Source organism: Lissotriton helveticus, chromosome 12 (assembly GCF_964261635.1).
Source record: "Lissotriton helveticus chromosome 12, aLisHel1.1, whole genome shotgun sequence".
Classification (NCBI taxonomy): Eukaryota; Metazoa; Chordata; class Amphibia; order Caudata; family Salamandridae; genus Lissotriton; species Lissotriton helveticus.
In genome coordinates, this window is record NC_136073.1 from 14,053,602 (window position 1) to 14,069,039 (window position 15,438).

Consider the following 15,438-nt stretch of genomic DNA (forward strand, 5'->3'; position numbering starts at 1 on the left):
TGTTTACTTTGTTTCCCGCCTGCAATGCCCTGCTCCCTAAAGTCTGTACTTCTGCTCTAACCCTCAAAGTGTGATAACCTCCCTGCAATCAACACTTCTTTCCCATTTTTCTCTACGATACCGTGAAGTCCCTGAAGTCATCACCTTTGCAGTACGCCAACCAGTGATGTCAACACTTCTCCTGTTGCCTCTTTTGCTGTTCAAACCCTACTTCTACGGTCTCTGCAGATTCAATATTTACTGCAACCACGCACTACTCACCCCATAAAGCTCATGTCCCTTTATCTGGAGTGCTTCTGACTTCCGGCCCATTGGTCTATTCTTCCCGCTTGGTAAATTAACTAACTCTTGCAAAAAAGTTCTTCTGATTTTCTTTTCTCTTTTATTACATTTCTTTTAAATGACCTATTATTGCATTTATTTTTTATCAGATTGTCACCCACGTGGCCTGTGAGCCATTCAGCTATGCTTGCTGCCCCGTCACCTCGGGTGGAGCATTTGGCGCATCCAAAAACACACAGCAAGGAATGGAAACAGGATCGTCCCGTTCAAAGCATTGTACGTATTCCAGATGTTTGTAACATTGGTTCTGTACCCTCAGTTTGCCTCCTCTACTCGCCAACCCTTGGTCTCAATAACAAGTATAAATTCTGACTAATTCCCCTTTATGTCTCTTGGATAGTTCTTGCTAATTCCTCTTTATGTATCTCCAGCTGTTGGACAGGACAAAAAGTCATCAACTAGTTACTCGTTAAGCTCTTAGAAGTACAGTTGCAGCACCAGGGACATGTCTTTCCCCCCCCCCCAGCCCCAGGTCACTGCTAGACCTGAGGGTGCATCTCCACAAAGGCACCTACACAACAGTGTAATCTGGTTCCTTCTGCGAAATTACTAACAATTTTTATATGTTTTTCTCATTTATTCCCTCTCCCAGAATGTTGTCACGGGAACCATTAACTTTTAAAACACGGTTCCTACAATCTGAGGCTAATGTCCATATGTGACCTTCATGGCCCATCCAAGTAATGTTTTGGTGTCAGATACTGCTGCAGTTCCTTTGACTTTTGTGCCCTCATGCATCCTAAACCAGTCCGGGAATGAACTGCAAAACTGATCATGCCTCTCCACCGGGAGGAGCCATCTAAATCGAGGCCTCTGTCTTGGCAGTCCACGTACTCCATCCCAGATCCACAAGATCTCCTTCTCAGGACTCAAAAAAAGAGAAAGAGCTGAAAGCACAAGAATAATCCATCCATCCCACAAGGCTGCCTTATGCACATCCCCAGACACCTTTTGGCACTGAGAAGGGTGTCTGCAAAGTCAGGTACAGCGCCAACGGCACCAGTCCATGCTATTAGGCTGATGATCGATGAGATCTAATTCTGAAAACGCCATAGATGAGGGTTGTAGTGGAAGTCTCTGACTATGAGCCTTTCCGCAAAATACAAGTTAGTATACCCCAAACATCTGCCGGATTGTAAGTACCCAGAGTAGGGCCGGTGTTTCCAGGTTTTTATCCACCTCTTGATAAAGATGATCATGGAGAAGCAGGTACCTTACTAGTCTCGTCAATATGCACCTGCATCTCTTCAGTACTTCAGAATGTGGATTGGATGCTTTGCTGAGTGATTTCCTGGAGCCTTCACTACCACCTTTGTAGGAACAGGTTTATCATGGAATTAGCTCACATCTTGGGGCATTCTTGTACAGAGGTGAAGACAGATTAGTTTAAAAAAGTTTTTGTGACCAGCTCGAAACACTACAGCCACTGCATCCCTCCACTAAGGCTCCTATGGGGGCTACACTTGCCCCTCCGGCACTTATACTGGAGGCCAGGAACCTCAGACTGACCCCTGCAGCGTTGCCCAGATGTGTAGTTCGTTGTCATCTCTGATGCTCATAAGACTGGAGATTTGTAATTTATTGATCTAATAAGCAGGAAAGTATTCGTCTCTGGTTGGTTACCAGTTGGGATTGCCCCTGTGTCCTGCTAACTGGCCGGGATCACCCATGAGTAAGGGAACCAGTTAATCTCCACTCTCCCTTTTGGTTCACCGTGTGATTGATGACTCCATTGAAATGGTACTAATAAAGTTACCTTAAAAGTGTCTTTTTGACTCAAAGTGGTGTCTTTTAACCTCCCTAAAATTATGTAGTTGCCTGTTTTTTTCCTACCACAACCCCCTTCTAAGGAAGAGGACGATATCCGGATGGGCAATCTTTTTTTATCGAACTCTGCTTTTAGTTGGTTCACACTGACCCTCCAGAACAGACAAGGAGTCACTCCACGAAGGGTGGGTCAGCGGTGTCTGCTCCCTTGTAGAGGTGCCCATCTCAATCCTCTGCAGCAGAGCCACTCATAGTGTAACTGCCTAAAGTTTGCGTTGGGCAGTAAGGTTGGTTTTGGACAATCTTTAGTTTGGTTTATACCCTGGTGCTCCTCAAACCCTCCTTTCAGGGGAATCTTTCCGATAAGGCGTCTGTCGGAAGAAGTATCCATCAGACAAAATAATCATTGAACGTTTGGCAATATTTTGTCCTATGGATGCTGTATCTCCTGGTAGATTTCAGATCTCCCTTCCATGTTCCTTTTTTGTGGAAGTGATCACCTGAACTGCCTTTATAGATTATGATGACACTTCTGGCTTTAACGCCACGGCAGATCCATGGCTGGCGCTGCAGCAGCACCAAGTAATGACCCAGGCCTGAGCTCCTGGGAGCTTTCCAGATCCCATCTTACATCAAGGAATATTTCTAAATGTGGCAAGATCGAGTGCTCATCAGGAAAGAAAATACCAGCAATAACTTATTCTTCAGAGGTAACAATTCTGTATTATTTCTTGAAGGGAAATGCTTTAGCCATTGAAAGGAGACCTTCGACCATGGTACACTTTATACTCCTCCAGCTCAGTCCGGTCCATGCAATACCGTGGTGAGGAGCTTCAAAAGCAATCGTAGTTCAGCAGAAATACAAATGTGGGGAGCATATAGGCGGCAAGTCTGACAAGATAGTCCTAGCTGCCCCTGGCTGGTGCCACATTGTTAGCTCTTGCAGCCTGTCTCTCAACGATGATTTGCCTTGAAATGCTGTCACAAAAGCATAATACTGTCCTAACTGTTCCCACAAGGAACAAGCTAGTACAAACAAGCATGTGCAATGCAAAAGGTCTCGCATTAGTGAATCTTTGAGCTATTGTTGGTGCAAATGCGAATGTTTTCTTTTTGTTAAAAAATATCGCAGCAGCAATAAAAAAAATTCCACAAACCAAGGAAAGGGTGCCGTGCCTCAGGCTGTTACTAGGTGTCCCTGTGGAGTTGTAAAGGGACCTATATTAGCTCCATAAACTTCTGCACCCTTAAGGCAATCATAAAGAGAAAGATTGCAGCTGAACATATATTTCCATTTGTTTTTATTGGAAGTGAGATTCCTGTTAGCAAAGAGTTTTTGTCACAGGGTGGTGTAGTGTGGCCAGGGTGGGGGAGCACAGAAATGAAAAACAGGCAGAGCAGATGATGGGAAAGTACGGAATGCAATGAAAGTTCATGAAATGGGAGAGCACGTGTTGGGGAAGCAAAGGGCATGAGAACACTGCGTTGGAGAGAGAACTGGATTAAAGAAAGTAGAAGATGGACAAGAAAGCAGACGTGAAAACACTGGATGGAGAGCACAGAGGGGTGGTGTGGAGCTTTGCATGGGAGATAAAGGAATGGGGACACATATATGGAAGGCCGTAAGTTCATTCAGCACACAAAGGAGCCCATAATAAGTAAGAACAGAATGGAAGATGCTAGACTAAATGAGTAAATTGGAGAACACACGATGGAGGAGCACGGAGAATTGCCTAGAGCACTAGATGGAGGTAAAGAGAAAGATATATAGAGAGAGAGAGAGACAGGAACCAAAGTAGCGGGCACAGGATAAACAAGAACAAGCTGTAGAAAGAAAACAAGTCCGGATAATATTACAGAGGTAAACAGCACGGGCAAGCGCAGACAAAATCCATGTCATGTCATGTAAATGCACACATGCATCTTTCTTGCACAAAACATATGTTGCCTAAGCAGTACAGGAGTGCCAGAAGCTGGAAACTCTGAAGTCAAGTGCACAATACTCCATCCCATCCCTTAGAGCATGCCAGCCATCAATGCCAGCTCGACTCCTCTTTCCTGTCCTTGGCCAAACAAGAAATTGCCTCTTTTGGATGTGAGCGGACTCTGCTAAATGGAGGTAGGGGGAATGGGTCGTGCAGGCAGTCGCCGAGGCGCAGGGGACGGTAGCAATAACAGAAATATAAAACATTTTTAAAGTTTGATCGCAAAGGTATGCCCTGGCGATTTGCCTGTAGAAAAGGGACTAAATGTTCCCCCTCTTCAAATAACGGCACGGATAATGCCTCATTCCATGCACACCAAAATGGTGGAGTGAGAGAAACACTACATTTGTGCTCGGTGGGTGGGGAAAGGGCTCAACATGAATCAGGACGGTGAGAGCGGCCCACTTTGAAGTTCCGAGGTGGGCTCCTGTTTTGGCCTAACAAAAACAACTAGAGTTTAAGCTATTGGCATTGTAAACGACATTGCCTTTAATGTATGTTTTAAAAACCAACACGTAAATAAAAGGCATTGTCATTTACAATGCCACCAGCTCAAACTCTCACAAAATGCGAGACCTATTGCATTGCAAATGTTTTTTTGTTTAAAAAGCCACCCAATTCAGACTATGCGCGGCTTAGTAAATGCTGAAAAAGATTTTTATCTTAGGAAACCTAGCTCTTTGTCGCTTCATTTCTTCCACACACAAATTTTACAAGTTGTGTTAAGAAAAATAGCGGTATATTTGAGAATTGGCCACTCATCTTTGGCGCAAACCCACACTAGCACCCACATTGGCAGTATTCGGCCCAATGAAATGCGCGTCTCAGTAGTCTGCTGCAGAAGACTTCTGACATAGCAGAACTGGGCAAAAGGCTGAGAGGATTTCTGCGTTTATTTTCCATTTCATCCGGGTTCCATAAGAGTGAAAACTTCATTGCAATTTGAAAAAAAAATACTTTGCATGGAAGTGGGGGAAGATAAGTCAAGGAACTACACAGAACTTTGTAGGTGAGAAAATAAAACGTTGTAGGTGAGAAAACAAAACTTTGCACCACTCTGAAGGAGTACCCTACTTCTGGGAGGTCAGTTCATCTAGCACCATGAATGTCAGTGCTCCTCGTTGCAACTTCCATGCGCTAGGTACACCTGGTTGTGGCCTGAGCTAGACAGCTCACAGTGTTACAATTCTGCATTTCGACCGTCCAGTACACAACTGACACCCGCCCCACTTCTTCCATAATACACGCGAAAATCCTCCTTGTTTTCAAACATTTCATGGCTCCCTAAGGCGCCGCCTTTGCTGGTTGACCAGAAAGCGCTATTTGGCTTGTGGGAGGTAACATCAGGGTCACCTGACACGCAAGCAGGCCCGCATGTCTCAGTGAATGCACGGGCACTCAAAGGATCGAAATGCGAAGCTAGAACAGCAAGAAGGGTGAAAACAATAGTTCAGAGTCCGGGGGCGGAAGTATGCGGGAAGGAGAGGTCCAGTCAAAAGGATGGCCCCCCGTGTCCGCCCCCAGTTCACGGACGCCCTTGCTTTCACTTGTAGTTCTGCCCCAGTGTGGGCGGCTGAAACCTCGACGGAGCAGAGGACGCACAGCATTGGGCCTCGGGGGAAATACCGAATTATTTCAACAAAAAACGAGTCTGTAACACTATAGTAGAGATGAACTGTGATGAGAGCGCCTTCTTCCTACCCGCGGGTACATACCTCTCCACCAGTATCGCTGGGAAAATGCTGCCAGGTTTGCAGGCGAATTTGATGTCGGGCTTCTGATCCGGATTGGTGGGCTGCACAGATCAGGCTCAATCGGCGTTCATGCGGAAGCACCACCTCCAACTCGCAGAAGCGCTGACGTCCGTGTAGTCGTGGCTGATAATAGAGTGTGTTCCCCCGAGCAACGTAGCAAGCAGCTGCCTTGCGTATTTTACGTTTGCCGTTACCCATGGTACCAGGCGCATACGGCTGCTTGTGGTCTTTCATTTAGTTGCTTCCCTGTGAAATGGACCAAAAAAAAAAACATTCCCGCAAGTAGTGCGCCCGCGGCCGCCACAGCGAGACAAGTGGTTTCAATTATCGCGCCCGTGTCTGGGCACGATAATTAAAACCACATGACGGCCGGTGCGCGTAATAGACACCAATAGGAAGTGGGCGGAGCAATGCGCCCGCCTTTGGCCTATTGCGTGCTCTCTTGGTAAAAAAACACGCACGCAAAGCCCAATAGCATGCCACAAAAGGAAAAGCACACACTTGTGCGTGTGCCATTCCTAGGTCAGCTTCTGAAACCCCAATTTTACCTACTAAATGTCTCGCGCTACGCACTGCAACGCTAGGCGCGAGACCTAATAAGGAAAACACTCTCTTTTCCCAGCAAGTATTCTACTCAAAGCACCTTGTTTCTTGTACTTAAAACTCCTAAAAAAGTGGGGCATTAAAAGAAAGGTCATGTCTGAGTGTATGGTCGAGGAGTGGGCAGTAATGGTTGTAAAGAAACGTTATATGGTGATGAGGAATTTGAAAAATGCTTCTTTTGAGTTATTGCACAATAACACAACCAAACATCTTGAAACCTTGACCACAGTAGTACATTACTTCAAAAGAAGTACTCTTCTTAAGAAGTATGACCCGCATTTCACAGAAGTTTGTACAGTAGGTCGTGTTTTTATGTTGATGCTAATGACCTTTCCTGTTTGCAGTAGGAAGAGTATCATTTAATTACAACGGACATGTCTCAGTTGCCTCCCTGAAATACGTGTGTACTGGTTGCAGGTGAGCAGAGGAGCCCTCTCGGCTGTTCCCAGGTCGAGGACGGTTGATCTGGCCAGGCCAAAGACGCGCAGCGTGCTCTTGATGACAGAAGTTGACGATGTGGACCAAAGTGCTGGTGACAGCTGCTCCGTATCATACTCTCAGCAAAAGCTCATAAGCAAAGCTGAACTCCTGGCAGGTAAGTCCCTTTTGGTGTCTGTTATGTGCCAGAGGAACATATTGCGAATGAGTGCTTATTTCTATCTTCCAAAAATAGAAGACTGTAATAATTTTCTGTTCATTCATGCCACTCAGTTTTTATAGCGTGACATTCAGTATTTGGCCTATTGGTACTGTTGGTGTTTGTTCTTGCAGCTGTTTGCACGAGGGAAGGTGAAAGATGAGGTAGGGCTGGGGATAGAGATGAAAGGAGGAGTCAAAGGTAGGTGGGCAACGGCGTGGAGGTGAGGAGGATGGATCAGGTGGGAATGTAAGGTAGGGCAGGAAGGAGAGTGTGTGGGAAAAGACATAACATACGGTTGTTGGAACTGGTACTTTCTGTTTGGCTGAGGCGGTGCCCAAGACAGGCTGAACCTCCCACTCCTGTCAGGTGATTACACTCACTGTATAACCTGATCTCACCCTTTGGTAGCTTGGCACTGAGCAGTCAAGCTTCTCACAGAGGCAATATGTAAAGAATTGGCACAGCACTCTAGTGTCACAAAAGAGACATCAAACTTTGGTGTAAGTAAATAAAGATTGTATTCAACACACACATTAATTAGCACAACATAAACATCATGTGTTTCTGAGCATGAATCACACTTTGAAATATTACTGGCAGTACTAGGCCCAACAGTGTTAAAATGACATCAGTATTATGCACACTTGGGAACTGGGCCCACCCTATTAACACAATTCAAATCCACTCAATTCTAGGGTGCACCCCAGGTCACAACAATATCAGGAATGCTTACACACAGGAATCTATGACACTTTTCTGCAGCACTGTGGGCCAAGACGGCATGGGTAAAACCAATGTCAAAATGGAGTATTCGCTATGTAGTGAAACAAACAAAACAACACCTCTGCACTGTGCAACTATTAGCAGGCTGTTCTCATGCAGCACGCATCCCACACTCACACAGCACTGTAATGCAGTGCAAATGATATCCGGTAGGTCAGTTGACAATGCGGACCCTGTGGCACAATCTCTCCTACACCTCTCAGTTACCCCAAACTACTCTGCTCACAGGTTAGAGAACTAAAAAATGACACTTACCATACTGGTTGAAGGTCAGAGTCCAGTCAGGGGCCCAGGGGACAAGGCCGGAGTAACTATCGGGGTAACCAGGCAACAGTCAACAAATGGGGGGTTGGCCACCACTCAGAAAGTTCACCCACTTTATACTGACCAGAAACGGCTACAGGCTGTCCCAGGTCAATCAAGTTTTCTCTCATTACTCCTCCAAGCACCGACCCAGTTCTGAAAACCACAGTGGGTCACGCGCTCTCTCGACCCGCTTCCAATCACTCTCGGAATTGTTCCTCAACCCATCTACTTACTCTCACCACCCAGACCTCATCCGGGCAATACTACCTGGCTGCACAAAGTCGTCGGTCGGACCAGGTGAGGAGAGGGCAGTTGACTCTCTGCACTGAGGACAAGGCGGAGCACTCAGTGAATGGGGGGTGCAGCTGTCCCTGCATCTCAGGGGAAGTGATGCACAATGTCTGGTGAACGTTGCTCAGAGTCTCACCAGACAATCCAGTCACAATGAACCACGAGTCAGTTTCTCCGTACCGTCCAGAAAATGATGCACAACGTCTGGTGAACGATGATACAAGTCGCACCAAACAATCCTGTCACAGTGAACCAAAAGGTGGGTTTGCCGTACCTTCCTGGAAATGAGGCACAACATTGAGTGCAATGTGATACGAGTTGCACATGACAATCCAGTCCTAATCAACCCACAGTCGGGTTTGTCGTACTTTCCTGGAATGAGGCACAATGTTTTGGTGCAATTATACGGGTCGCAACAGACAATCTGGTTACAATCAACCCACAGTAGGGTTCGCCACACCTCCCTGGAATGAGGCACAACATCTGGTGTGCGATGATACGAGTCTCACCAGAAAATTCGGTCCCACACACACAATGCCAAGTTCAGTAATACCGCATGAGGTAGAATGAGGCACTGCAACAGATGTTTCTTCCCTCCGAGGGTCGCAACCTGTGGATCTGACACCGCACACAATGAGCATGCAGTTGGCTGGTCGCACGAGAGATATACGGCACGGACAACGAAGCAGGCATGGTTTGGGGCTCTGCACAATGAAATCCTTCCTCCAGGCACAATATTTAGTTCATCGCTCACACTGCACTGCAGTCAGGATCCAGCAGATGACGTGGGCGCTTAAGAGAGCATCACTGTCCAGGTGAAACATGTAGACAGTGTAGGTCCCTCACGGGAGGTCTCTAACTTTCAAAATCACTTTCTTGAGACAGATGTCACACTACTGGAAGACTTATCTATCTGTAACAATGTCACTCTTTTAGATACCGGAATTCGCCAAGCGCTAGACAAAATAGCCCCGATGCGGGAATTAAGGAAAAAAACTACTACTACGGAGAAATGGTATACCCCTCTCCTTAAGAGTCTTAAAAAGGAATGTCAAAAAAACGAACATCGGTGGAGACAAACAAAAGACTCGGAAACCAGAGCAAACTATGTCACCAAACGAAAACAATATATCCTAGCCATTAGAGACGCAAAAAAAGCGTACTTTACTCAACGAATTCATGAGAATCACAATTCCGTTAAAGAATTGTTTAAAATAGTGAAAGAGTTCAGCAACCCATCCAGCACCTCACAAACCCTCACCCCCTCAACTGAGGCCTGTGAATGTATCAGCACCTTCTTTGTTGATAAAATCAATAAAATTTATTCTACCTTCACCCCTCTAAACACTCTTATTTTGCCTGACAATACTGACAAGCATACCCCTACAACAGACAAATGCAACGATCAATCAGACTCAGGCAACACACCGCGTCTAACTAGCTTTCAATCATTTTCTGAAGACGAGGTATCAGCGGTACTGAAAACAGTTAAATCCGGCTCTCCCGCGGACCCCTGCCCTCACTTCATGTTCTCCAAAATTTCATCAACACTCTGTCCTCTTATCACTAAACTTTTCAATAAATCACTCACCACCGCGTCTTTTCCGGAAACCTGGAAACACGCATCCGTGACCCCCCTTCTGAAGAAAGCCGGATCTAACATCTCCAATCCAGAGAATTATAGGCCAATTTCCCAGCTCCCGTACCTCTCCAAAGCCTTGGAGAAACTGGTCAACACACAACTATCCCGATATCTGGAAAGCAACTCACTTCTAGACCCCTCCCAGACCGGCTTCAGAGCCAATAATAGCACTGAGGCAACGTTGCTGGCAGTGTCGGACAGTATAAGATGCACCACAGACCAAGGTGGATCGGTGGCTCTGATACTGCTTGACCTGTCAGCGGCGTTTGACACCGTATCACACGACTGTCTACTAAACACTCTACTGAGTAAAGGAGTGCAATCCACAGCACTAAACTGGATCAGATCTTTTCTTAGCAATCGTACCCAGGCAGTGCATATGGGCCAGTTTTACTCTAAACCCTGTCCCATCGGCTGTGGGGTCCCACAAGGGGCCTCACTGAGCCCCACTCTCTTCAATGTCTATGTTTCATCACTGGCTGACATTGGAAGAAAGTGGGGCATCGGCATATGTTCCTATGCCGACGACACACAGCTGATGGTGACAATGGAGGAAGGGTCGGAGACAACAAAGAAAAAGCTACACAGCTGCCTCGCCGAAATGGCCCTATGGATGCATAATCACTGCTTAAAACTAAATGCCGGCAAATCGGAAATACTACTGTTTGGAGGAGCAAAACTCACATGGAACGCCACATGGTGGCCACCCTCATTGGGATCAGCCCCTACCCCAAAACAGCACGCCAGAAATCTGGGCATCATCATGGACGATGTACTGTCCATGAAGGACCACATACGATCACTCTGGGGCAACGGCTTTGCAATACTCAAACTTCTGGCAAAAATCTTTCCCTGGATACCTTTGGACTGCCGACGTACAGTCACTCAAGCCCTTTTGGTCAGCCGCCTTGATTATGGCAACGCACTTTTCGAAGGGATGAATGAACAACTCTTCTCCCGCCTACAGGTCCTTCAAAATCAGGCGGCCAAACTGGTCTGTAATAAAGGCAAGCGAGACTCAGCATCCGCCTGCCTTAGGAAACTTCACTGGCTACCGATGCGCCAGAGGGCCACTTTCAAAATACTCTGTCATGCGCACAGAGCTCTTCATAAGACTGGCCCCATAATCCTTCAATGGAAAATTGACTTCTACGTCCCCAACAGGAACCTAAGATCGAATCACTCAGCTCTGGCCAAATCTAAACGTATCCATAAAACAAGAACGGGCGGACGCGACTTCTCATATCTGGCAGCTAAAAGGTGGAATGAGTTACCGGTAGATCTCAGACACACCATAAACTACCTTCAGTTCCGCCAAAAATTAAAAACTCACCTTTTCCCAAAAAGTTAACCCCCCAGCATAGCCATCAGCAGTCTTCCTCGTTTTCATAGCGCCGTGATATCCCATGGGATGAGTGTTGCGCTTTATAAATACTGGAAGTAAAATAAATAAAATGTCCCTGAAATCTCCACAAAGCACAGGGGGCAAGCCAACAAGCCCTTGGAGAGCACACTTCAGGGTGCCATACAGCAGCAGGTCATTAGGCCAGGCCAGCCACTATTCATACAGGGTGCATGGTCCCTTCCAATGGCTGTCTCCTCCTTGTGCACAACGGATTCCTCTGGCAGTGTGCACCACATAGTCCAGGATCTCTGGTCCCACATCCCCTCAACTGAATCTCTGCCAAGCTGAAGTACGGTACTAGTAGTTATGCTGTAGTGTGCCTTTGAAGTTGGAGGTGGTTCAGTGAGTCCTCCTTTGAACCCCACATGTATCCCTAAATTTCAGTCTGTCTGCCATGAGACCTTGGACTGGGGCCATGATCTGGCTTCCCAGAGGCCACATGTCAAAATCTATCTCCCCAATCTATCCAGCCAAATCCTCAAACGGCAGAGGAATGTCATTCCAGCTGCATGCCCAGTGTTTATGGCTGTCTCTGGGGAATGCACAGATGTGCTCCCCAGCCTCCAGTGTGAACTGGAGTCAAACTAAAAGGCACACAAAAGAGTTTAGCGCAGAGAAATGCCCAATTTCTAAAAATGGCATTTCTAAGCTATTAATGACAAATCCACCTTTACCACAATGGATGATTTGTCATTGTGAATCCAACTTTAGTCCACCACTGCAGCTTAAAGTAATCTCAGCCATTCCACCATCTTAACCTGTGGGGAGAGCAGACCTCATGGGTAGTGAAAACACACATGTGGGCACCTGGGCAGGGAGCACCTGTTTACCTGCACTGCCTTTCACCTATCACTTGCTCCACCCCCCAGGGCTCACCCTAGAGGTGCTCTAGTGTTAGTGGAAGGCACCTTCAGCATTGGCCAATGATTTAGAAAGGTCATCCTGAATATAAGTGCAACTCCCCACACACAGGCCTGCAATGGCAGGCTTGAAATATGGTTGGAAATACCACAAAGTTACTCCCTGCTGTAAGCTAAAACTGTTGTTTAAGTCATTCAGCGACCTTCTAAGTAGGGAAAACCTACATGGGGATTATACACTACCTGGGAAGGGAAAAAACGTGTGTGTCTGCCCTGCCTTTTTCCCTATCACTTGCCCTACCCCTCGGGGCTTACCCCAGGGGTGTCCTAGTGGTAGTGAACTGCCTACTCAGCGTTGGCTAATGGTTTCGAAATGCCAACCTGAGCATAAGTGCAGCTGCACACACACACAGTCCTGCAATGGCAGGCTTGAGACATGTTCGAAAGGCTATTCTTGTGGGTGGCACAATCAGCACTGCGGACCACTAGTAGCCAAAATAGTAACTGCCCTGGGTATGTGGTATACCTCTTTACAGGGTCTTCACAATTACAGCACCTAACCCAGTCAGGTAAGCACCACTTCTTAGCATGTGTAGGAAGGGTGTGCATGCTTTCACTCTGCATTACAGTTGGAAAGTGCCCATAGCCCTAAAGAGAATCTGCAAAAACCAGTGGGAAAAGAAGCCAAAAGTTTTAGGGAAACTCCCTAAGAAGGGCCATGTCCAACAACAGTGAACTTTGAAGATGGGAATGACATCAGTGGAACAGAAAAGCTGGGGTGGTGAGGGGGGAGTAGGATCCAGATTGTATGGTGAAGTGTGTGGGGGGATCGGTTAGGGCATAGATTTGGGCAGGGCTGGTGTGGGATGGAAAGCTTGTGTGGTTAGTAATGTAAGGTGGAGCATGGCAGATAGTGCATGTTAGAAGGAGGCAGAAGTGGTGAATAGGAAAGATCTGGTCATGCGGTACAAGGCAGAGGTGGTGGACTAGGGGGTGGCTTTGAGTTAGATCATAGGGTGGTGAGCATTCGGTAGTGATGGACATCGAGAATAGAAGGGTATTAGCTGTTGGGATATGGTACGGTTGAGTGGTTGGGTTAGATGTATTAACAGAGCAGAGGGGCTTTGTGTGGGGAAAGGATCCTAGGGCGCAAGGCGGCAGCAGTAGTATGAGGTGGGAGGAGGGTGGGAGGTTAGTTCCTGGATGGGATGATGGTGGAGGGACAATAGAAAGAAAGGTGTGGTGAGGCAAAAAGACAGCCGAGAAATCGAAGTGCTGGTGGGTGGTTCAGGTGCCCGGGGCAATAACGAGACTAGAAAGAGTCTTTGGTGTGGGTAGGGTATAGGCGGACAGTATGGAACGCTGTGGATTTGGAGAGGACATTCATGGTGAGGCCTAAGACAACCTGTGGCTGACTATGTTAGAGGTTGACTTGGGTTCATGGATGTCATTATCGGTACACGTGGAGCAGAACTGGTGACGAGAACCAGTAGAAGGAGGTAGAGGTGCACCCAAGGTTGTAAAAACGACCATCTCGTTCACATGGTCAAGAACACTGTGACGCATCTACAGCAATGGGTTAATCACTGACGTAATACATCCTGAGTGGGAAGATCCAGGACTTGGTCCAATAGTACACAGCTCCGATTGTCCTCTGTATTTATCCAGGATAGTTAACAGATTCAACACTGAAACCAAGGGGTCTTTTAATTATGTTAATGTATGGTAGATAGCAATCACTGGTATGTTACTGTCTTTCATTGAATGCTTCAGCACACTGGCTAGAGGCTCCATTACCAGAGCAATCAACAATGGTGACAATGGCCACAATCCATCATCCATGATTTAGATATTACGTCATCTGGCCAGACTAGCCCCAGCTATTCTCACTAGAGGAACGTATCTATTTCAAAATATAGGAGTCTTGTTGAGAAACCGAAACAGAAAATTCCAGCCACAGTGTCAGGAACCTTCTCAATATCTAGAGATATCACCGCATATTTACCCTTGGACACATCTAAAGAATTTCACATGTGCCAGTCGTCTTAAAATATGTATAATAATGCTAGAGATCGCGGGTCACCCGACCAATAATTTCGCCACTTCTGGCTTCGGGCCCATATACTTTACTTTATCATATACATTGATCAGATGACCGACCACACAATCTACTACCAATAATTGTGAGTTCCCTTTCGATTTATTTCCAGTGTACCCAACTTACCATCCACCGTTATGGGTACCTATGACCACGATGGGTCAGGGAGCTAGCTGTAAAAGGAAAGGCAGCAAAATATAAACCCAACTTATATACTTTATTTTATGAAATGACCACGGACAACTAGAAGTTTTGAAAGTTTTATCTTAAATTCAAATAAAGGGCAGTCATACAGCTTTATCAATAGAATACTAGTGCGACAGGGAACCCGCTAAGTGAGAGGAAAACTAAGATAAGGGGCAAGATGAACACGCTATAAATCTGAGTTACTTAGTCAGTTTTCGAGAGAAAAACCAAGACCATATCAGGAAGTTGCAAACTGCAATATAGAAAATGATTTCTAAAAGGTAGGGTAACATAGGAACACGCTATGAAATCAAATGCAAATGACTTTATGAAATGCAATGGTTGCAGGAGAAAGCATGGAAAATTATTCACGTGCAAAGGTATGTCTTTATTGAAGCAAAGACAGAAAAAAATAGAAAGGTGCAGTTTTAAGAATTTCAGAGCAATATTTACCTAGACTGGTGTGAAAACCAACCCTGGCCACGGGTCAGTTAAGGACAGGAAAACCCTCAAGGAAGGATAACCCTCAGTAGGACAGCAGGTGCAGAATGGACACCCCAGGACAGGACAGGAAACCCAGATTCGGATCAGGACAGGACCATCAGGATACGACCAGCACCCGCAGTTTGGAAGCAACGCCTGCGCTCCACCCTCTCTGCAGCTATCGATCAGGACCCCGATTGGGTCAGCGAATTCCCAGAAAAAGTGCTCCGCCAGCACTTAAGGTTCAGTAAAACCTTCAGAGTCTATGGTCAGATTTCGGACAGAGAGCTCCG

General features: G+C 46.4%; 1 protein-coding gene across 2 annotated transcripts in view; it reads left to right on the plus strand.

Moving 5' to 3' along the window:
- The window catches only part of SPMAP2 (sperm microtubule associated protein 2), a 71,218-nt gene that overhangs the window by 21,883 nt on the left and 33,897 nt on the right, over positions 1-15,438 (plus strand). For both annotated transcript variants that reach the window (XM_078669081.1, XM_078669082.1), the window contains exons 5-6: positions 432-558; positions 6,869-7,046. In XM_078669081.1, the coding sequence (XP_078525207.1) occupies positions 432-558; positions 6,869-7,046 (305 nt within the window). The remainder of the gene's footprint in view (positions 1-431; positions 559-6,868; positions 7,047-15,438) is intronic.